Source organism: Trichosurus vulpecula, chromosome 5 (assembly GCF_011100635.1).
Source record: "Trichosurus vulpecula isolate mTriVul1 chromosome 5, mTriVul1.pri, whole genome shotgun sequence".
Taxonomy (NCBI): domain Eukaryota; kingdom Metazoa; phylum Chordata; class Mammalia; order Diprotodontia; family Phalangeridae; genus Trichosurus; species Trichosurus vulpecula.
Genome location: NC_050577.1, coordinates 272,812,572 through 272,828,239, shown reverse-complemented (window position 1 = coordinate 272,828,239; position 15,668 = coordinate 272,812,572). Strand labels below are relative to the sequence as shown.

Sequence of the window (15,668 nt, the reverse complement as noted above, 5' to 3'; positions counted from 1 at the left end):
TAGTAAATAGCTGAGGCAGGATTTGAACTCAGGTTGTCCCAATTCCAGACGCGGCACTTTGTCCACTAAATCATCAGCTGGTTGCCTCTGAGATCCTTTTCAGCCCTGACATCCTGTGATTTGGCATCCTTGTGGCCTGGGTGTGTGTTCTCACCAGATTGAGAGCTCCCTAAGTTCCCTGTATGCTCCTTCTCCCTCCATTGCCCAGGGCAGGGCTTTGTCCTTGTTGGCAGACTTGGGTAAGGAAGGAGGTCTTATCTGAGTCTATATGTGTGTGGATAAGGATCTGGGATAACCCAAACATCTCTTTGGGGATGGTCATGGCTATAAGTGTTTGGGGGCCTGGTTGTGCTAGAGTGGAGAGGGCATGGGGTGTGTGGGTGTACTCTCTTGAAGCAGGCCTCTTATATTAGGAAGGCAGAATTTATGATTTCAAAGAGAATCTCATATGTGCCTAAAAGGTCCGGAACCGCAAGATATAAGGAATTCTCTAGGCAGAAGGCAGGAGAACTAAAGCATGTATTTACACTCCACAATAACAAGCGCACAAACCAGCGTCCCCATTTTGATATTTTCATCAAAAGCTTCCAGGCCCAATAAGTACGCCTTATAAGGGTAACCAAAAGGCCACAGAGAAGCGAGATGGTATAAGGCAAAATCGTATACATGCTTCCCCTCTACGGTAAGAAGATTACCCACTAGCCTCTAGTCAGCTCTGCTACCGGCAGCTCAACTTCGGCTGTAGGTGTCTCTGGCTCCAACCGGAAAAGGAAAGGAGGATCTTCAAGCTGTCCTCTCCCCTCTTATAGAGTTTTTGACATCATCAAGCGCCCCCTGAACGACCAGGGCCGATTGGTTCTTGACTTGGCCCCTCCCCCAGCATAGACCACGTTAACACACCTCCCCTCAGCCAGCGCCACGACTCATCACACAGGAAGCTCTGGTCCTGCCCCGGAAGAGCAAGCCCCAGCGTCCAGGGAAGCTCAACGAGGCGAGCTGAGTCATTCAAAGAAAACAAAGTCCATTCTGGCTACACCTCTCTAATTGAGTTATGCCCTCAGAATAAACCACAATGTTGCCAGAGTGCAAGGAAGATCAATTTATTGGAAACACAGTAATCAAGCTCAAGGGAAAGGGAGAGAGAGAGCACAGGCAGGGGCCAGCCGGCCTAGAGTATCTGGGATAGCTTAGGGATGAACCTGGCCTTGGCTTGGGGAGAGCACCCCTTTAAGAAATAAAGAGACCAGAGAAGTGGGGCTCCGGCTAGAGACTGCTGCTCAGAAGCTACAGCTGCAAAATTGGAAACTCCTCTCCTTTCTTCTCTCCCCCACTCCACCACCACCCCATGGACACCCTTGGGTCTCCCAATAATTCTGGCTCCAGTCCCGAGGGTTAGGCTCTGGGTGTGCCTCTTCTCATCTTCGATAGAGGCGGTTATACTTCTGATTCCCGGGGGTTGGAGAAGGGTTATTTACAGCTGAAGCTTGGGGCATCTAGGCAAATCGGACCGAGCGGCTGCTCCCCCGGCTGAAACTTTGGCCACAGGGCACACACGGACCCCCAGTGCTCACCACCAGGTTTCCGCTGCATGGTGCGCTGCAAACGCTGCCTGTCACCGGACGCGAGCCTGACACACAAAGGTCTCCGCAGACCACCCCGCCCCGGGAGCTGCTCACACCTGTGGGGTAGGAGGAGAGTGGGGGGTAGGTTACCTCTCTGGGTGATCGCTGAGTCCCGCCCCCCAAACTGAGCCAGGCGACAGAACACCCTCTGAACGAACTCAGGTGTCTCCCACTGGTCCAGATCCAGGAGAAAGGAATAGTTACTTCTGGCTCCCGTCTGCATAGCTGAGGAATACTTTCTTTAGTCTAACCCTCTTGCTGCAATCAAAGACGGATCATTTGATTTTAGATTTAGAGCTGGAAGAGACCTTTGAGGTCATCTAGTCCAACGTCCATTTTACAGATGAAGAAATTGTCCTGACTGGCCTAAGGTTACACAGCTAAGTGACAGCTGAGTTTCTAATATCGATCTTTGAGCATTTTAAGGTCCACAAATCCCTTTCATCTAGCAACCCTATGGGGCAGGGGTACAGTATTATTAGCCTCATCTTTCAGAGGAGGAGACAGATTGAGAGAAGTGAGATGACTTTGCCAAGGTCACACTAAAAAGTGTGCCAGGCTTGCAACCCACTGTGTCAGAGACTGTTAGAAGACGACATAGGATCTAACTTAGCTCTTTTCAGGACCTGGATTACTTACAGACATTCACAGCTCCAACACCTTCACACAACCTGGGGGAAAGGAGAATGGAACACCATTAGATGGGAAGTGGGTGAGATCTATCTTCTGTAAAAAGTATTTGGCCCCAAATGCTGATCATCTCTCTCTTTTCCAAAGGCTCTAATGAAAGTTTTGTGCAAATAGATGCAAACTAAAGGTTCATGTGATCATGGTAATCTTGAGTATGGATGGAGAGTGGAAGGAAGTAAGGCCTGATCCCAGGGATTCACCTTTGCTCTTCTCCCTCCAGCAGCCGTTTGTAGGTAGCGATCTCAATGTCCAGCCCCAGCTTGGAGTTCATGACCTCCTGGTACTCCTTCAGCAGACAAGCCATGTCCTGCTTGGCCTTCTGCAGAGCCTCCTCCAGCCCTGCCAATTTGCAGCGGGCATCATTGAGGGCAGCCTCACCGTGCTGCTCAGACTGGGTCACAGCAGCCTCCAGCTTGGAATTCTGGGGGAACACAAGAATCAGGGGAAGAGATACTGGGTTGTCAAATTGTCCTGGAATCACAGACTCCCCAACAGAGGCAAGTCTAATTATCCTTCTATCTTTGTGCAAAACTCTACCCTTCTCTTCCTCTCCCACACCCACATGCACATCAACTGGACTAGAAAAACAACCTTCTCCAGGAGAAGGTGCCACAGCATCTTTCTATCATTTTCCTTAGTGTATCACCAGGCAAGCTGATTGGGAATTCTCCTTGGTTTTTTAAACAGAATTCCTCCTGCTACAGTCTAACTGAATTCTTTCCTTTTGAAGAATGGTCAGTGTTCATACCTGGCACTTGGCGTTCTCCACCTCGGCGGTCAACCTCTGGATCACGCGGTTCAGCTCGTTGATCTCCTCCTTCGTCCTGCGCAGACTCTCCCCATGGCGGATTACTGTGGCCTTCATCTCCTCACACTGTAAGGCAGGGAGAGAGGGTGATATCCAATACTCACAGATAGGTACATGAAGGACCATCTCATCTATCCCCCATTCCTTCCTAGGGAAGAAGGCTCCATAATTTCCCAGGGAGGAGTAGCTCCAGATAAAGGCAAAATCCTTCCCCATCCCTCCCACCACTGCCAGGCGATCCTACTATACCTCTCAATTCACTATCATACTCTCCACAGCAGCCATTCCAAACCTTTTCATTCCTTCTCAAGCTTCCTATGGCTCTCTTCCCACACAACCTTGCCTCATATTTCACACAAAAAAATGAGACCATTCACCATGAGCACCCTCCTCTTCCCTCTTCCTGGTCTCATATCACTCATATGCCTTTTGCCATTTTCTCCTCCTTCCCCCTGTCTCAAATGATGAAGCAGCCTTTCTCCTCCTCAAGTGATCCCATCCCTTTCTGTCTCCTCCAACAGATTGCCTCCTCTGTCACCCCACTCTAACACTCATTTCTATCTTTCTGTTTCCTTACTGCCTCCAAACATGCTCATGTCTCCCTCATCCTCAAAAAACCCATCACCTGATTCTCCATTCCTGCTAACTATCTTCCTATGTGGTTGAACTGGAGAAGGTCATCCATCTACAATAGGTGCTTCTGTTATGTTTCATCTCATTCTCTTCTTAACCCCTTACAATCCCTCTCCTGATCTCATCATTTCATCAAAACTACTCTTTCCAAAGTGAGCAGTGATCTCATAATTGAAAAATCCAATGGCCATTTCTCAATTGTCCCTCTCCCAGACCTTTCTTCAGCCTTTGACACTGTGGATCACTCTCTCCTCCCTGATGCTCTCTTCTCTCTAGGTTTTTGGGGACATTCTCTCCTGGTTCTCCTCCTACCTATCTGACTGCTCCTTCTCAGTCTTCTTTGCTGGATCCTTGTCCAGATCTTGCCCTCTGACCATAGGTGTCCCAGAGGGCTCTGTCCTGGGCCCTTTCCCTCTTCTACCTTTACTTGGTGGTCTCCTCAGCAACCATGGACTTAGCCCCCATCTCTAAGCTGATGATTCTCAAATCAACTTATTCTAACCAGGGGTAGGGAACCTGTGGCCTCAAGGTCATATGTGGCCCTCTAAGTCCCCAAGTGCGGCCCTTTGACTGAATCCAAACTTCACGGAACAAATCCCTTTAATAAAAGGATTTGTTCTGAAAATTTGGACTCAGTCAAAAGGCCGCAGCCAAGGACCTAGAAGGCCACATGTGGCCTCAAGGCTGCAGGTTCTCCACCCTAATCTGCTAATCTCTCTGTGAGCTCCAATCTTGCATCTCCAACTGCCTTTCCGACAAGTTAAACATGCCCAAAACATAACTTACTGTCTTTCCTAAATCTTCCCTTCCACTCAACTTCCCTATTAATATAGAGGACAGTATCATGCTCCCAGTCCCTCAGGCTTGCAACCTAACCACTCTCAACTCCTCACTACCTCTCACTTCCCATATCCAACTTGTCACCAAAGCCTCTCAATTTCACCTCTGCAAATTCTCCCCTTTTCTCCTCTGACACTGCCACCACTTTGGTGCAAGCCTCATCACCACATGCTTGGACTATTGCAACAGCCTGCTGATAAGGCTGGTCTGCCTGCCTTAAGTCTCCCCCCACTCCAAATCTATCCTCTACTTAGCCACCAAAGTGATTTTCCTGAAGTGAAGGTCTGACCATGTCATGCCTCCTAATCAAAAAACTCTGGTGGCTCCTTATTACCTCTAGGAGCAAATATAAAATCCCTGTTTGGCATCTAATGCCCTTTATAACCTAGCCCCCTCCTACCTTTCCAGTCTTCTTTCACCTTACTGCCTTCCATGTATTCTTCAATCCAGTGACATTGGCCTCTGCACTGTTTCATGAACAAGACATTCCATCTCTCTGCTCCAGGCATATTTTCTGGCTGTCTCTGATGCCTGGACTGCTCTCTCTCCTCATCTACTGCTTACTGCCTTCCTTGGCTTCCTTTATATCTTAACTAAGTAAAATCTTCTACAAGAAACCTTTCCCAACCCCTCTTAATTCTAGTGCCTTCCTCTTCTTATTTATTTCTTTTTATCATAATATATATTACAATTTTATTTTTATAATTTTATCATAATATGTGATTATATATAATATATTTAATATTTAGTACATTATATTATATATTACCTGTAAAATGCTATAATTTTATCATAATATCATATATATCTTTTTTGTCATATTTATTGTTGCCTCCCCCATTAGACTGTGAGCTCCTTGAGGGCAGGGACTATCTTTTGCTTCTTTTTTGTATCCCCAAGCCTTAGGTATAGTGCATGGAATTCTGGGGGAACACAAGAATCAGGGGAAGAGACAGAGTGTTACAGACAGTTAATAGACAGTATAGTAGTTAAGTGTCACAGTCAAGAGAGCATGGGGCCTTGAGTCAGGAAGACCTGAGTTCAAATCTGACCTCAGAAACTTTGTGTGACCCTGGGCAAATCACTTAGCTTCTGTTTGCCTCAGTTTCCTTATCTATACAATGAAGATAATAATAGCTCCTATCCCCCAGGGTTGTGAGATAATAGGTCTGAAGGGCTTGGCACAGCGCCTGGCACATGGTAAGTACTATATAAATGCCGGCTATTGAAATAACAGTAATAAAAACAATAAATGTTTACTGACTAAACATTATTTCTGGTAAGCGAGAGAGTCAGGCGTGTTCACCTTGCTGCGGTACCAGGACTCGGCCTCAGCCCGGCTGCGGCTGGCGATGTCGTCGTACTGAGCCTTGATCTCCGCAATGACGCAGTCCATGTTGAGCTCTCGGCTGTTGTCCATCTTCACCACGACGGAGGTGTCTGAGATGTGGGTGTGGAGGACTCGGATCTCCTGCAGGGGAAGGTCACCAAGAGCTTCTTTAGAATAGACTCTCACTTCTCTAAAACTGCCTCTCCTTCCCTTCGTATAGCTGCTCTATTACCCACATCTTCAGAATCCCCCCACCTAGACACACAGTCCCACAGAGGGTGGCAAAGGTTACCCATTTCTGTTATGTCTACTGCTGATGTCCAACAGACCTACGGATTTCTTAAAAGATGCCCTGCCTTGGTATTTTAGGAAACAGTAAACTGGTTGCCTAGTTTCTATCTGACCCACAGATTCTGCAGAAATTCCTTGTCTATTTCTATTTTTCCTCCTTCCTTATTCTTTTGGGTACTGGACTTGTGCCAGAGCCTAATTCCTTGGCAGGTTACTGGTGTTTATAACCATCTCCATAGTAATAGTGAATAATACAGGTTACCTAGAGGATGATGAAGCAGGATGACCTCAGGTCACCAGGGCATGGGATTTTCTGCTCCCTGAGTTCCCATTGGAAATGGTTCTTCCCAGTGCATGTCCTGATTTCTCCCCTATCCCACCACCCCTTCAGCCACAGGATACACATCTTCTGCTTGATTGGTTCCATAGGTCAGAAAGTAGGAAGACCTTTCTATCACACCACCATCATGCCTCCTCTTGACCCCAGTGCTTCTCACCTCCTCATACAGGGCCCTTAGGAACTGAATCTCCTCTGTTAGGGCTTCAGCATTGGCTTCCAGGTCTGATTTTCGGAGATAGGCAAAATCCACATCCTGCAGAGGAGAAAGGGAGATTTAGGGACCTCGAGGCAGATACTCTTTCTCTATCCTTCCCTTCAAAAGTGACTTCACTGACAGCCTCTCTTAATCTCAGTTTTCATGTCTGTAAAATGGGGATAATAATATACTGCCTATCTCAGGAATGTTGTGAGGAAAGCAATTCAATTATAAAATTACACCTAGATATGAATGATGATGATGGTGATGATGATGATGCCACTAGGTGATGCAGTGGATAGAGTACCAAGCCTGGAATCAGGAAGACTCATCTTCCTGAGTTCAAATCCGGCCTCAGATGCTTACTAGCTGGGTGACCCTGGGTAAGTCGCTTAACCCTATGTGCCTCAGTTTCCTTATCTGTAACATGCTCCGAAGAAGGAAATGGCAAACACTCCTCTATCTTTTCCAAGAAAACCCCAAATAAGGTTATGAAGCATCAGACATGACCGAAATGACTGACCAACAGCAACAAAATTATTATTATCATTTCTCCTACTTTTTTCTTTTGGCTAGGGTTAGACAAGTATGTTTAGCAAATTTTTATGATGCCCTGTCACTGCGAGGGGCTTTTGGGGACAGGAAGGATTTCTAAGAATTGATGACATTTTGGTTGATGATACAAGGGATGTCAGGTCTAGAAAGACCCTGGACTAGGGTCAGGCAAGGTAGGCAGCCCCTTTGGGTAGACTATTCAAGAAGTACAATGAGGAACTCTTTTAAATGTGACTTCTTCCAAATGCACATGATTTGGGTCCTAGATAATCAGTGACAATCATAGGTAGTATTCTTCGTGAGCTTTGGATATAGAATTAGAAGACCTAGCTAGGTTCAAGTACTGAATTTGCCACTTTAATGGCAGAGTGACCTTGGTCAAGTCACTTCTCCTTCTATGGGTCTGAGTTTATCTAAAAAATGAGAAGGGTTAGACAAGCTATTATGGTCCCTTCCAGCTCTGAATCTGTGCTTCTTTGACCTGAAGCTATACAGTATCATTTGGACAGGAAAGAGGGTATAGGTACCATTAGGCGTCACCATGATGGCTGTGGTTCATAGGGAGAACAGCGTTGAGGGTCTGGGGCAGGGGTGGGGAACCTGTGGCCTTGAGGTCACATGTGACCTTCTAGATCTTTAAGTGTGGCTTTTTGACTGAAACCAAATTTTACTGAGCACACCCCTTAGGATTTGGTCAAAAAGCTGCACTTAAGGATCTAGAAGGTCACATGTGGCCTCAAGGCCACAGGTTCCCTACTTCTGATCTGGGGTTATCCTCAAATCTTACTATATGCTACACAGAAAGGGAGTGTGGTGTGGTGGGCAGGGCTACCATGAAGGAGAGCATTATGGCATTTGGAAAAAGGATACCTGAGGACTGGGTTCCAAGCTGTTGGGGTGCTATTCGATGTTGGCAAAAGCTATTCAGCCTCCTTTCGTGTCTTAGGCTCCCAATGTCTTTCACAGGAGGGTTGTACCCTCTCCTGTTTCTAGTCTAGGATATCCTGGGCCAGAGCACTCACCTTCTTTAGGATCACAAACTCATTCTCTGCTGTTGCCCTCAGGGCCACCTCCTCTTCATATCTGGGGGGGGCAGAAAGGAGGGAGACATTTCAGTTTCTGAGATCCTCAGAGTTCAGGGTTGAGGAGAAGCAGAGAGAAGAAGGAAGAAAAAAAGGAAAGAAGGCAACAAAGAAGGAAAGGAGGTAGGGAGGGGGAAGGAAGGAAAGAAGGAAGGAAGGAAAGAAGGAAGGAAGGGAGGGAGGAAGGAAGAAAGGAAGGAAAGAAGGAAAGAAAGAAGGAAGGGAGGAAGGAAAGAGGGAAGGAAGAAAGGAAGGGAGGAAGGGAAGAAAGAAGGAAAGGAGAGAGAGAGGAGGGAAGGAAGGAAAGAAGGAAGGAAGGGAGGGAGGGAGGAAAGAAGGAAGGAAAAAAGGAAGGAAAGAAGGGAAAAAAGGAAAGGAGGGAAGGAGGGAGGGAGGAAGGAAAGAAGGAAAGAAAGAAGGAAGGGAGGGAGAAAGGAAAGAGGGAAGGAAGGGAAGAAGTAAAGAAGGGAGGGAGGGAGGAAGGAAAGAGGGAAGGAAGAAAGGAAGGAAGGAAAGGAAGAAAGAAGGAAAGGAGGGAGAGAGGGAGGAAGGAAAGAAGGAAGGAAGGAAAGAAGGAAAGAAAGAAGGAAGGGAGGGAGGAAGGAAAGAGGTAAGGAAGAAAGGAAGGAAGGGAAGAAAGAAGGAAAGAAGGGAGGGAGGAGGGAAGGAAGGAAGGAAGGAAAGAAGGGAGGGAGGAAGAAAGGAAAGAGGTAAGGAAGAAAGGAAGGAAGGGAAGAAAGAAGGGAGGGAGGGAAGGATAGAGGAAGGAAAGGACAGAAGGAAGGGAAGAAGGGAAGAAGAAAGAAAGGGAGGGGGAAAGGAGGAGGGGAAGGAGGAAAGAAGGAAGGGAGGAAAGAAAGAAAGAACGAGGGAAAGAAGAAAAAAGAAAGAAAAAGAAAGGAAGGAAGGAAGGAAGGAAAGGTGAATATGGATGAGGCCTAAACTTTACTCCCAGAAGGCATGCTTTTGGAGGATACTAGATGTCCTGGAATCAAATAGCTCGTGGAGTTAAAGTATTCTTGGGCTATGAAAGGAATCTGAAGAAGTAATTTTGCCCAACCCTCTACTTCTGCTCTCCAGAGTATTCAAACCATGCCCCAAGAGAACTCTTTCCTAAAAACAAAACAAAACAAAACAAAAAACAAACCAGTTTAGGAGTCATCATCACTCCCCATCTGCTAGAATATTCTAACCATTCCCGTGGGAGGAATTCTTAGTGTCTGTCTCACTGCAAGTCTTTCTGCTACAGTGCCAGGCTGCATCTTCCTGCTCTCAGGAGACACTTGCCTAATATAAAACTTGAATTTGTTTTATCTCCTCCAACTAGACTATAAAACTGTGGAGGGCAGGCAGGGTCATGTCTCATCCTTCTATGTGGCAGACAAATACCTACCACAGCAGGGATCACTCTCTCTCTCTCTCTCTCTCTCTCTCTCTCTCTCTCTCTCTCTCTCTCTCTCTCTCTTTGTCTCTCTCTCTGTCTCTCTGTCTCTCTCTCTGTCTCTCTCTCTCTCTCTCTCTCTCTCTCTCCCTCTCTCTCTGTCTCTTGTATATATATATGTATATGTATAGCTGTATGTATATGCATATATGTGTGTTTATGTATATATGCACACATATATAAGTTCTCAATAAATGTTTTCGGTAAAGTCTTTTTCTTTTGTTTCAGCGTATGGGCTTAGAAGTATTTCTCCTAGTATTTAGCATGAGGAAATTGAAGCTCAGATTGTGAAGCAGCTTGCTTTTCCCCACCCATATTGACATTTTCTTCATTCTGCCCCACTGCTCGAAGATGGCATGATGGAAAGGAAATGTTGCTTAAGTCAAGAATTTGCCTACTGTCTATCAATCAGAAAATGCTAGGGATCTTGAGATGGCAAGCTATCATTGTTCCCATCACCATGTAGGATCCAGAACCAAACACCCTTAACAGAAACCAGAGAGGTGAGAACGCTTCCTGTGATTAACCCCCTCCCTGATTCCCTAACACCAGAGAATGGCACTCCACAAACCTCCCTACCCCTCTATACCTATATGTCTATCTAACAACTTTTACCACTGGGAAGTTCTTTTTGTTGTCTGACTTGAATCCTTCCTGATGGGACTTGAATCCATTTTCCCTTATTCTTTCCCCAAACACTCACTTCTTCTTGTAGCCCTCCAGCACCTCCTGCACATGGTTGAGCTCAGATGCCAGGCGCCCGCTGTCAGCCTCCACGCACTCCAGCTCCCTCCTCAGGGTCTCGATGTAGCCATTGAACAGGGGCTCCAAGTTGCTCTCGCAGCATTTGCGGCTCTGGTAGAATTGCCACTTGGTCTCCAGGAGCTTGTTCTGCTGCTCTAGAAATCGAACCTGCCACCCCAGGGAAGGGGAAAAGTCATAAGGGATGTTCGGAGGGGGAGGATACCTGAGCACCCCTTGGAAAGCATGGAAACAGATGAATCAAAATCATAGCAAATGTCTGCCCAGGGGCATGGACTAGATTATTTCTCTTGGGAATACTATCACTCCTATCCCTCAGCCTTAGAATGGAGGCTTGATCTGTGATTTCATTGCTACTGGGTAAGAATCCTCTCTCCCTTGTCTCCAATGTGGGTCTTCAGCATCTTCAAGCTTTAAAAAAATGCCTAGAGAGCAGAGACTTGAACCCAGGACTTCCTGGCCAAGAGACTTGTTCTCTATCTGTTATATCACAGTGCTTCTTAGGATGAGAATCCTATACCAAAAAGCCCATTGTCTAAGGAAAATCTGATTGGAAGTTCATGGGTCCCACCTAGGAGGCCAGGCAAATATTTCAAGATGTGGGGTTGTAAGCATTTTAAGAAATTTTGGGATAGTAGAAAGAGAACTCATCTGGATTCTAGCTCTGGTTCTGTCATTTGTTTGTCCCATGAGTCCCTTTCCCTCAGTTTCATCATTTCAAGAATGAGGTGGTTGGACTGGAAGCAATGAGTGGAAGCTGCTGGGAGGCACTCCGGGCCATGCAAATGTGGAAGAGTTTGTCTCAGGAGACAGGGCGTTCCTCCTCACTAGAGGTCTTCAGGTAAAGGCTGGATAAACTACGTGTCAGGGTGCTCTGGGTCAGGGGGATTCTTGTGCAGCTCTCAGTTAGACAAGATGACCACTGAAGTCCTGTTTCCTCTGTGACCAGAAGATCCCTAAGAACCCTTCCAATTTTGACACCCTGCCAATTTTTACAGGGTTTTGTGATTCTGCGGGAAAATAGCACAGAGGGTAGCTTGGTGGCACAGGCTGTCCTCCCTGCCTGGAATGCTCTCTCTCCTCACCAGAGTCCCTAGCTTCTTTCAGGGCCCACTTCAAGAAATTCTTAAATGGGTCTTTTGCTAGTCTGTCCCCCCACCCCCCACCCCAAATTAGTACTCTCCCCACACCTTCCAAAATTATTTTGAATACATTTTCTATTTACTTATCTATTAACAATAGAATATAAGCTCCTTAAGGACAGACTATTACATTTTTGAATTTGGATCCTCAGTGTCTTGGCATATAAGTGCTGGCTGAATTGAATTAGCTCATTGTCTAGGCTGCTCTAGCCACTCTCTACACCTCTTTGGTGCCTGACTTCTGGAAGTTCCCAGATTATGAGGGAATTGGTGGAGTGGCCTTATTACTCAGCAAAAAGAAGAGATGCATTTTATCTCCATCTCCCTGAACACTCATTCCTATTCTCCAGGTGAATGAGAGGTAGATGTTCTCCCACTAAGGACTGTTATCCAAACATCTTCCTCCCTCTACTGCCATGAGATCTCTCTCCTCAGAAAATACTATCTTATATTTGTACAGCCTTTATACTTTCTGAAGTCCTTTAATATCTGTTATTTTATCTTCATGATAATTTCCATAAAGGAGGAAGTTAGGAGGATTATTGTCCCCTCCAGTGCTATATAGCCAGCACTTGTTGGAGCTGGGACCAGAATCCAGGTCTCCCGAAATTAATGTTCTTTCTTTCTGGGCATTTGCATACTGAAATATGCAATACTAACATTTGCATCTTGAAACCTGTTCCCACAGAATCCCCGCAAATAGCCTTTGTGCTATATTTGCTGATCTATCCATTGCCTCCTTAAAATTTAATTTCTGTTTATCAAAGACTAGGAGATCTGGAAAAGACCATAGAGATCTGCTAGTCCAGATCTTCCATTTGACTGATGAGGAAACTAAGACCCAGAATGGTTTTTTAGTGCTGGGAGTGGATTCCTACACTTCTCAGGTAATCTATCCATGAGTTTCTGATCCCACAAAGACCCCTGGGAAAGTAGCTCCCTATCTGGGTCTTACTTTTCTGGCCCAAAGATGTGGGGGCCCCATAGAACAGTGGGAGGGTGACTCAGGGCCTGGAGCTGGGGAATCTGCCCTAACTGGGGAGAGGAAGGGAACAGCAATGACTGAGCCTCTGGACATGTGGCCCTGGCCTTAGACCATGTGGGCTCAGAACATTTAAAATCCGATTAAAGTGCCTTAAACGGGATCTAGTTCAATCACTCATTTATTAAAGGGGAAACAGAGGCTCATAGGGGACTTGTCCAAGTTCTTCCTGCCCTGAGGGAAATTGCCTAGCCCGGGTTCACCTTGTCAATGAAGGCAGCAAACTTGCTGTTGAGACACTTGATCTGCTCCTTCTCCTCATGCTTCACGCACTGGGCGTTGGGGTCGATTTCCAGGTTGAGGGGGGTCAGGAGGCTCTCGTTGACAGATACGGTGGTGATGCAGGGGGGGCTGGGCCCGCACACTCCCCCTGAGCGATAGCCGAAGGTGCGGCCGCAGGAGCCAGCCCTGTAGCCCCCACAGACGCTGCGACTGCCAAAGCCAGTCAGTCCCCTGTAGCAGGACACTCCTCGGTAGGGAGCAGCGCTGATGCAGCAGCGGTCACCCAACCTAGGCACGAAGGCTGAGCAGGAGCTGAAGTTCCGGATTCTGTTGTTGGAGCTGGGGAGGAAAGATCGGCAGGACATGATGCTCCTGGAGAAGGCAGACGAGGTCAAGAGCGGAGGTGGCACCAGGTTGTCTGTGCGAATCTGATGCACCCCTTTTCTTATATTCCCTAGCCCGTTGGGGTTGGGCAGCATAAAAAGACTGAGGAAGCATTTATGAGCTTGAACTCCTTGTATCATACACTCCTTGTATAGTAAGCATTTGTAGTGAGCTTCTGCGGGGGACTCCCCCACCACCCCCAGCCCCGGAAATGAGGACAGATATCAAAGCTGGGTTAGCCTGTCTATCAGCCCCTATAAAATAGCATCCTTCTCCTGCCCTACTGTTTTATGGAGTAGGGGAATAGAGCGAAAATTAAAAAACAATTTCTTCCCTGGTGCTCCTAATTGGGCTATGTGAAGTCAGGCCTTTCTCTCTCTCTATGGCTTTAGGGCAAGCAGCCAGAAGATGAAGGGTAGGCGGGGTTCACAGTGGATGGGCTTCTAGGATTTCTGAGGTGATGAAATTTGGATGAGTCCTGAGTCATCCTGACTCCTTCTTATGTATCTCTTACTTCCTTTCCTAACTCAGCTCCACTCCTCTTCTCAGTCCAGGAGGCTTTCTCTGATCAATCCCATCTACCCCTAAAAGACGGATCCTTTAAATGAATTCCCTTTCAGCATTTTTCTGTGCTCATTTGCAAAGGCTTTGTCTCATTTGTATTCCATATTAAGTTTAGCTCGTTTTCAGTAGGGTGGAAGAGAACTATTTCCAAGGGAAAAAAAAATTAAAACCTTACCATTTCTTTCCTCAGAATTCATTCAAGTCACTCTTTCTTTAACAAACCATACTAATCACTTCCTTTGTACATTGTACTGTGCTAGATCTAGGGGAGATGGTTACAAATGCCTTGTCCTGGATGTCTTCCTGGTCCACTTTCCCCTGTCCCAGGCCTCTCAGGACTGAAATGAGGCATTCATTTTGGATGGTTCCTGTTTCTGCACCTTTCATTTATGTCTATTTTCCCATGAGATTAGGGGCTCCCTGAAGGTAGGTTGACTTATAGACATAAAATCTAAGGTGGGAGGGATCTTGGGGATCATCTTAACTAAACCCCAATTTTAATGGTGAAGAAAACTGAGGCTCAGAGAGGAAAAATTACTCACCCAAGCTCTTACTGATATATTTTTAAAAAATTGATTTATTTTAATCTTAAAGACTAAAATGTAAATATACAACAAGAAAAGAAAAAGAAATATATTATAAATTTAAAATAGAAAATAAGAAAAGAAAATAAAGCACTGCCATGTGCACAGCAGAACATGAGAGAATTAAATAAATTTTCATTTTAAGAAAGCCTATATAATCAATACTATGCATTGTGTTCTAAGCAGTCTTTCTTTTCTTTGCTTCTAAGTTTCCTTTTGTTCTCTGCTGCGCACTTTTTATGTTGTTCTTTTTTTTCCCTTCCTCTCCCCACCCCTCATCCTCCAAGACTACAATTGAGTATGGATATATTTGTGTGTAAACACACACACATACATATGTACACATGCACACACATATACACACAAATATATACACATGTATACACTTACATATACACACATAGATATCTATAATCATACTCATTAATAGAAATATACATTCATATGCATCTATGTAAGACTTGACTCTACCTGTTCGTCTTCTGTTTCTCTGAGGGTGAATAACATCTTCCTAAATAGGTCTAAGCCTTTCCCTATTTTTCTAAGTTGGCCAACTCATTGTTTCCTATATCACAGCAATATTCCAACCTTATACTGTCTAGTTATTTTAAATAGTCTAAAACAATAGTAATTAATATGGCTGACATATAGTGTGGTTTCCTTATTTTTCTCTTCTAATTAAATGTTTTAGCTTTAACTTTGTCTGAGGTCATGATTACTACCCCTGCTTTTTTCCCTAATAGATTCTACTCCTGATACTTATTTTGTGTTTGTGAATATCTCCTATTTCCTATCTCTCTTGACTCCTCTACTTTACTTCTACCTGCTATCTTGCCCTCCTCACCGCCCCGCTAAGGATCCTTCCTTTATCCTCTCTCCCCTCCCCCTAAACCTTTTATTTCTTTCTGAATTTAGAAAACTTTTATGCCCTTCTTGAAATATATGTATTCTTCCCTCTTTAACCCATTCCCAATGACAGTAGGGTTCCAGAACTATCAGCTCTCTTCCCCATCTAACTCCTCTGTGTCAGGTTCTTCCTTTCACACCTCATTTGTATAAGATAATTACTCGTTTTATCTTTTCTTAGATGGTTTACTTTTTAGTATCGCATCACTTTCAGCTTAACCCCAATCTTTCTTT

The 15,668-nt window shown here is 45.5% G+C and overlaps 1 protein-coding gene across 1 annotated transcript; it reads right to left on the bottom strand.

Annotated features, from left to right (window-relative positions):
- Positions 1 to 1,493: 1,493 nt before the first annotated feature.
- Positions 1,494 to 13,361, bottom strand: LOC118850618 (keratin, type II microfibrillar, component 7C-like). The gene is made up of 9 exons (XM_036760169.1): positions 12,978 to 13,361; positions 10,532 to 10,740; positions 8,328 to 8,388; positions 6,712 to 6,807; positions 5,900 to 6,064; positions 3,061 to 3,186; positions 2,513 to 2,733; positions 2,262 to 2,293; positions 1,494 to 1,678 (listed from the first exon to the last, which is right to left on the bottom strand). Exons 1-9 carry the CDS (start codon positions 13,359 to 13,361, stop codon positions 1,494 to 1,496), a joined length of 1,479 nt encoding a protein of 492 aa, XP_036616064.1.
- Positions 13,362 to 15,668: the final 2,307 nt, after the last annotated feature.

Excerpts from the sequence above, each read along its gene's own strand:
- LOC118850618 (XM_036760169.1), bottom strand. The coding sequence starts at position 13,361 with ATGTCCTGCCGATCTTTCCTCCCCAGCTCCAACAACAGAATCCGGAAC. Across the intron at positions 10,741-12,977 it reads TTGCTGCCTTCATTGACAAG|GTTCGATTTCTAGAGCAGCA; the intron begins GTGAACCCGGGC and ends CTGGGGTGGCAG. Across the intron at positions 1,679-2,261 it reads TGTTGGAGCTGTGAATGTCT|GTGTGAGCAGCTCCCGGGGC; the intron begins GTAAGTAATCCA and ends CCTACCCCACAG.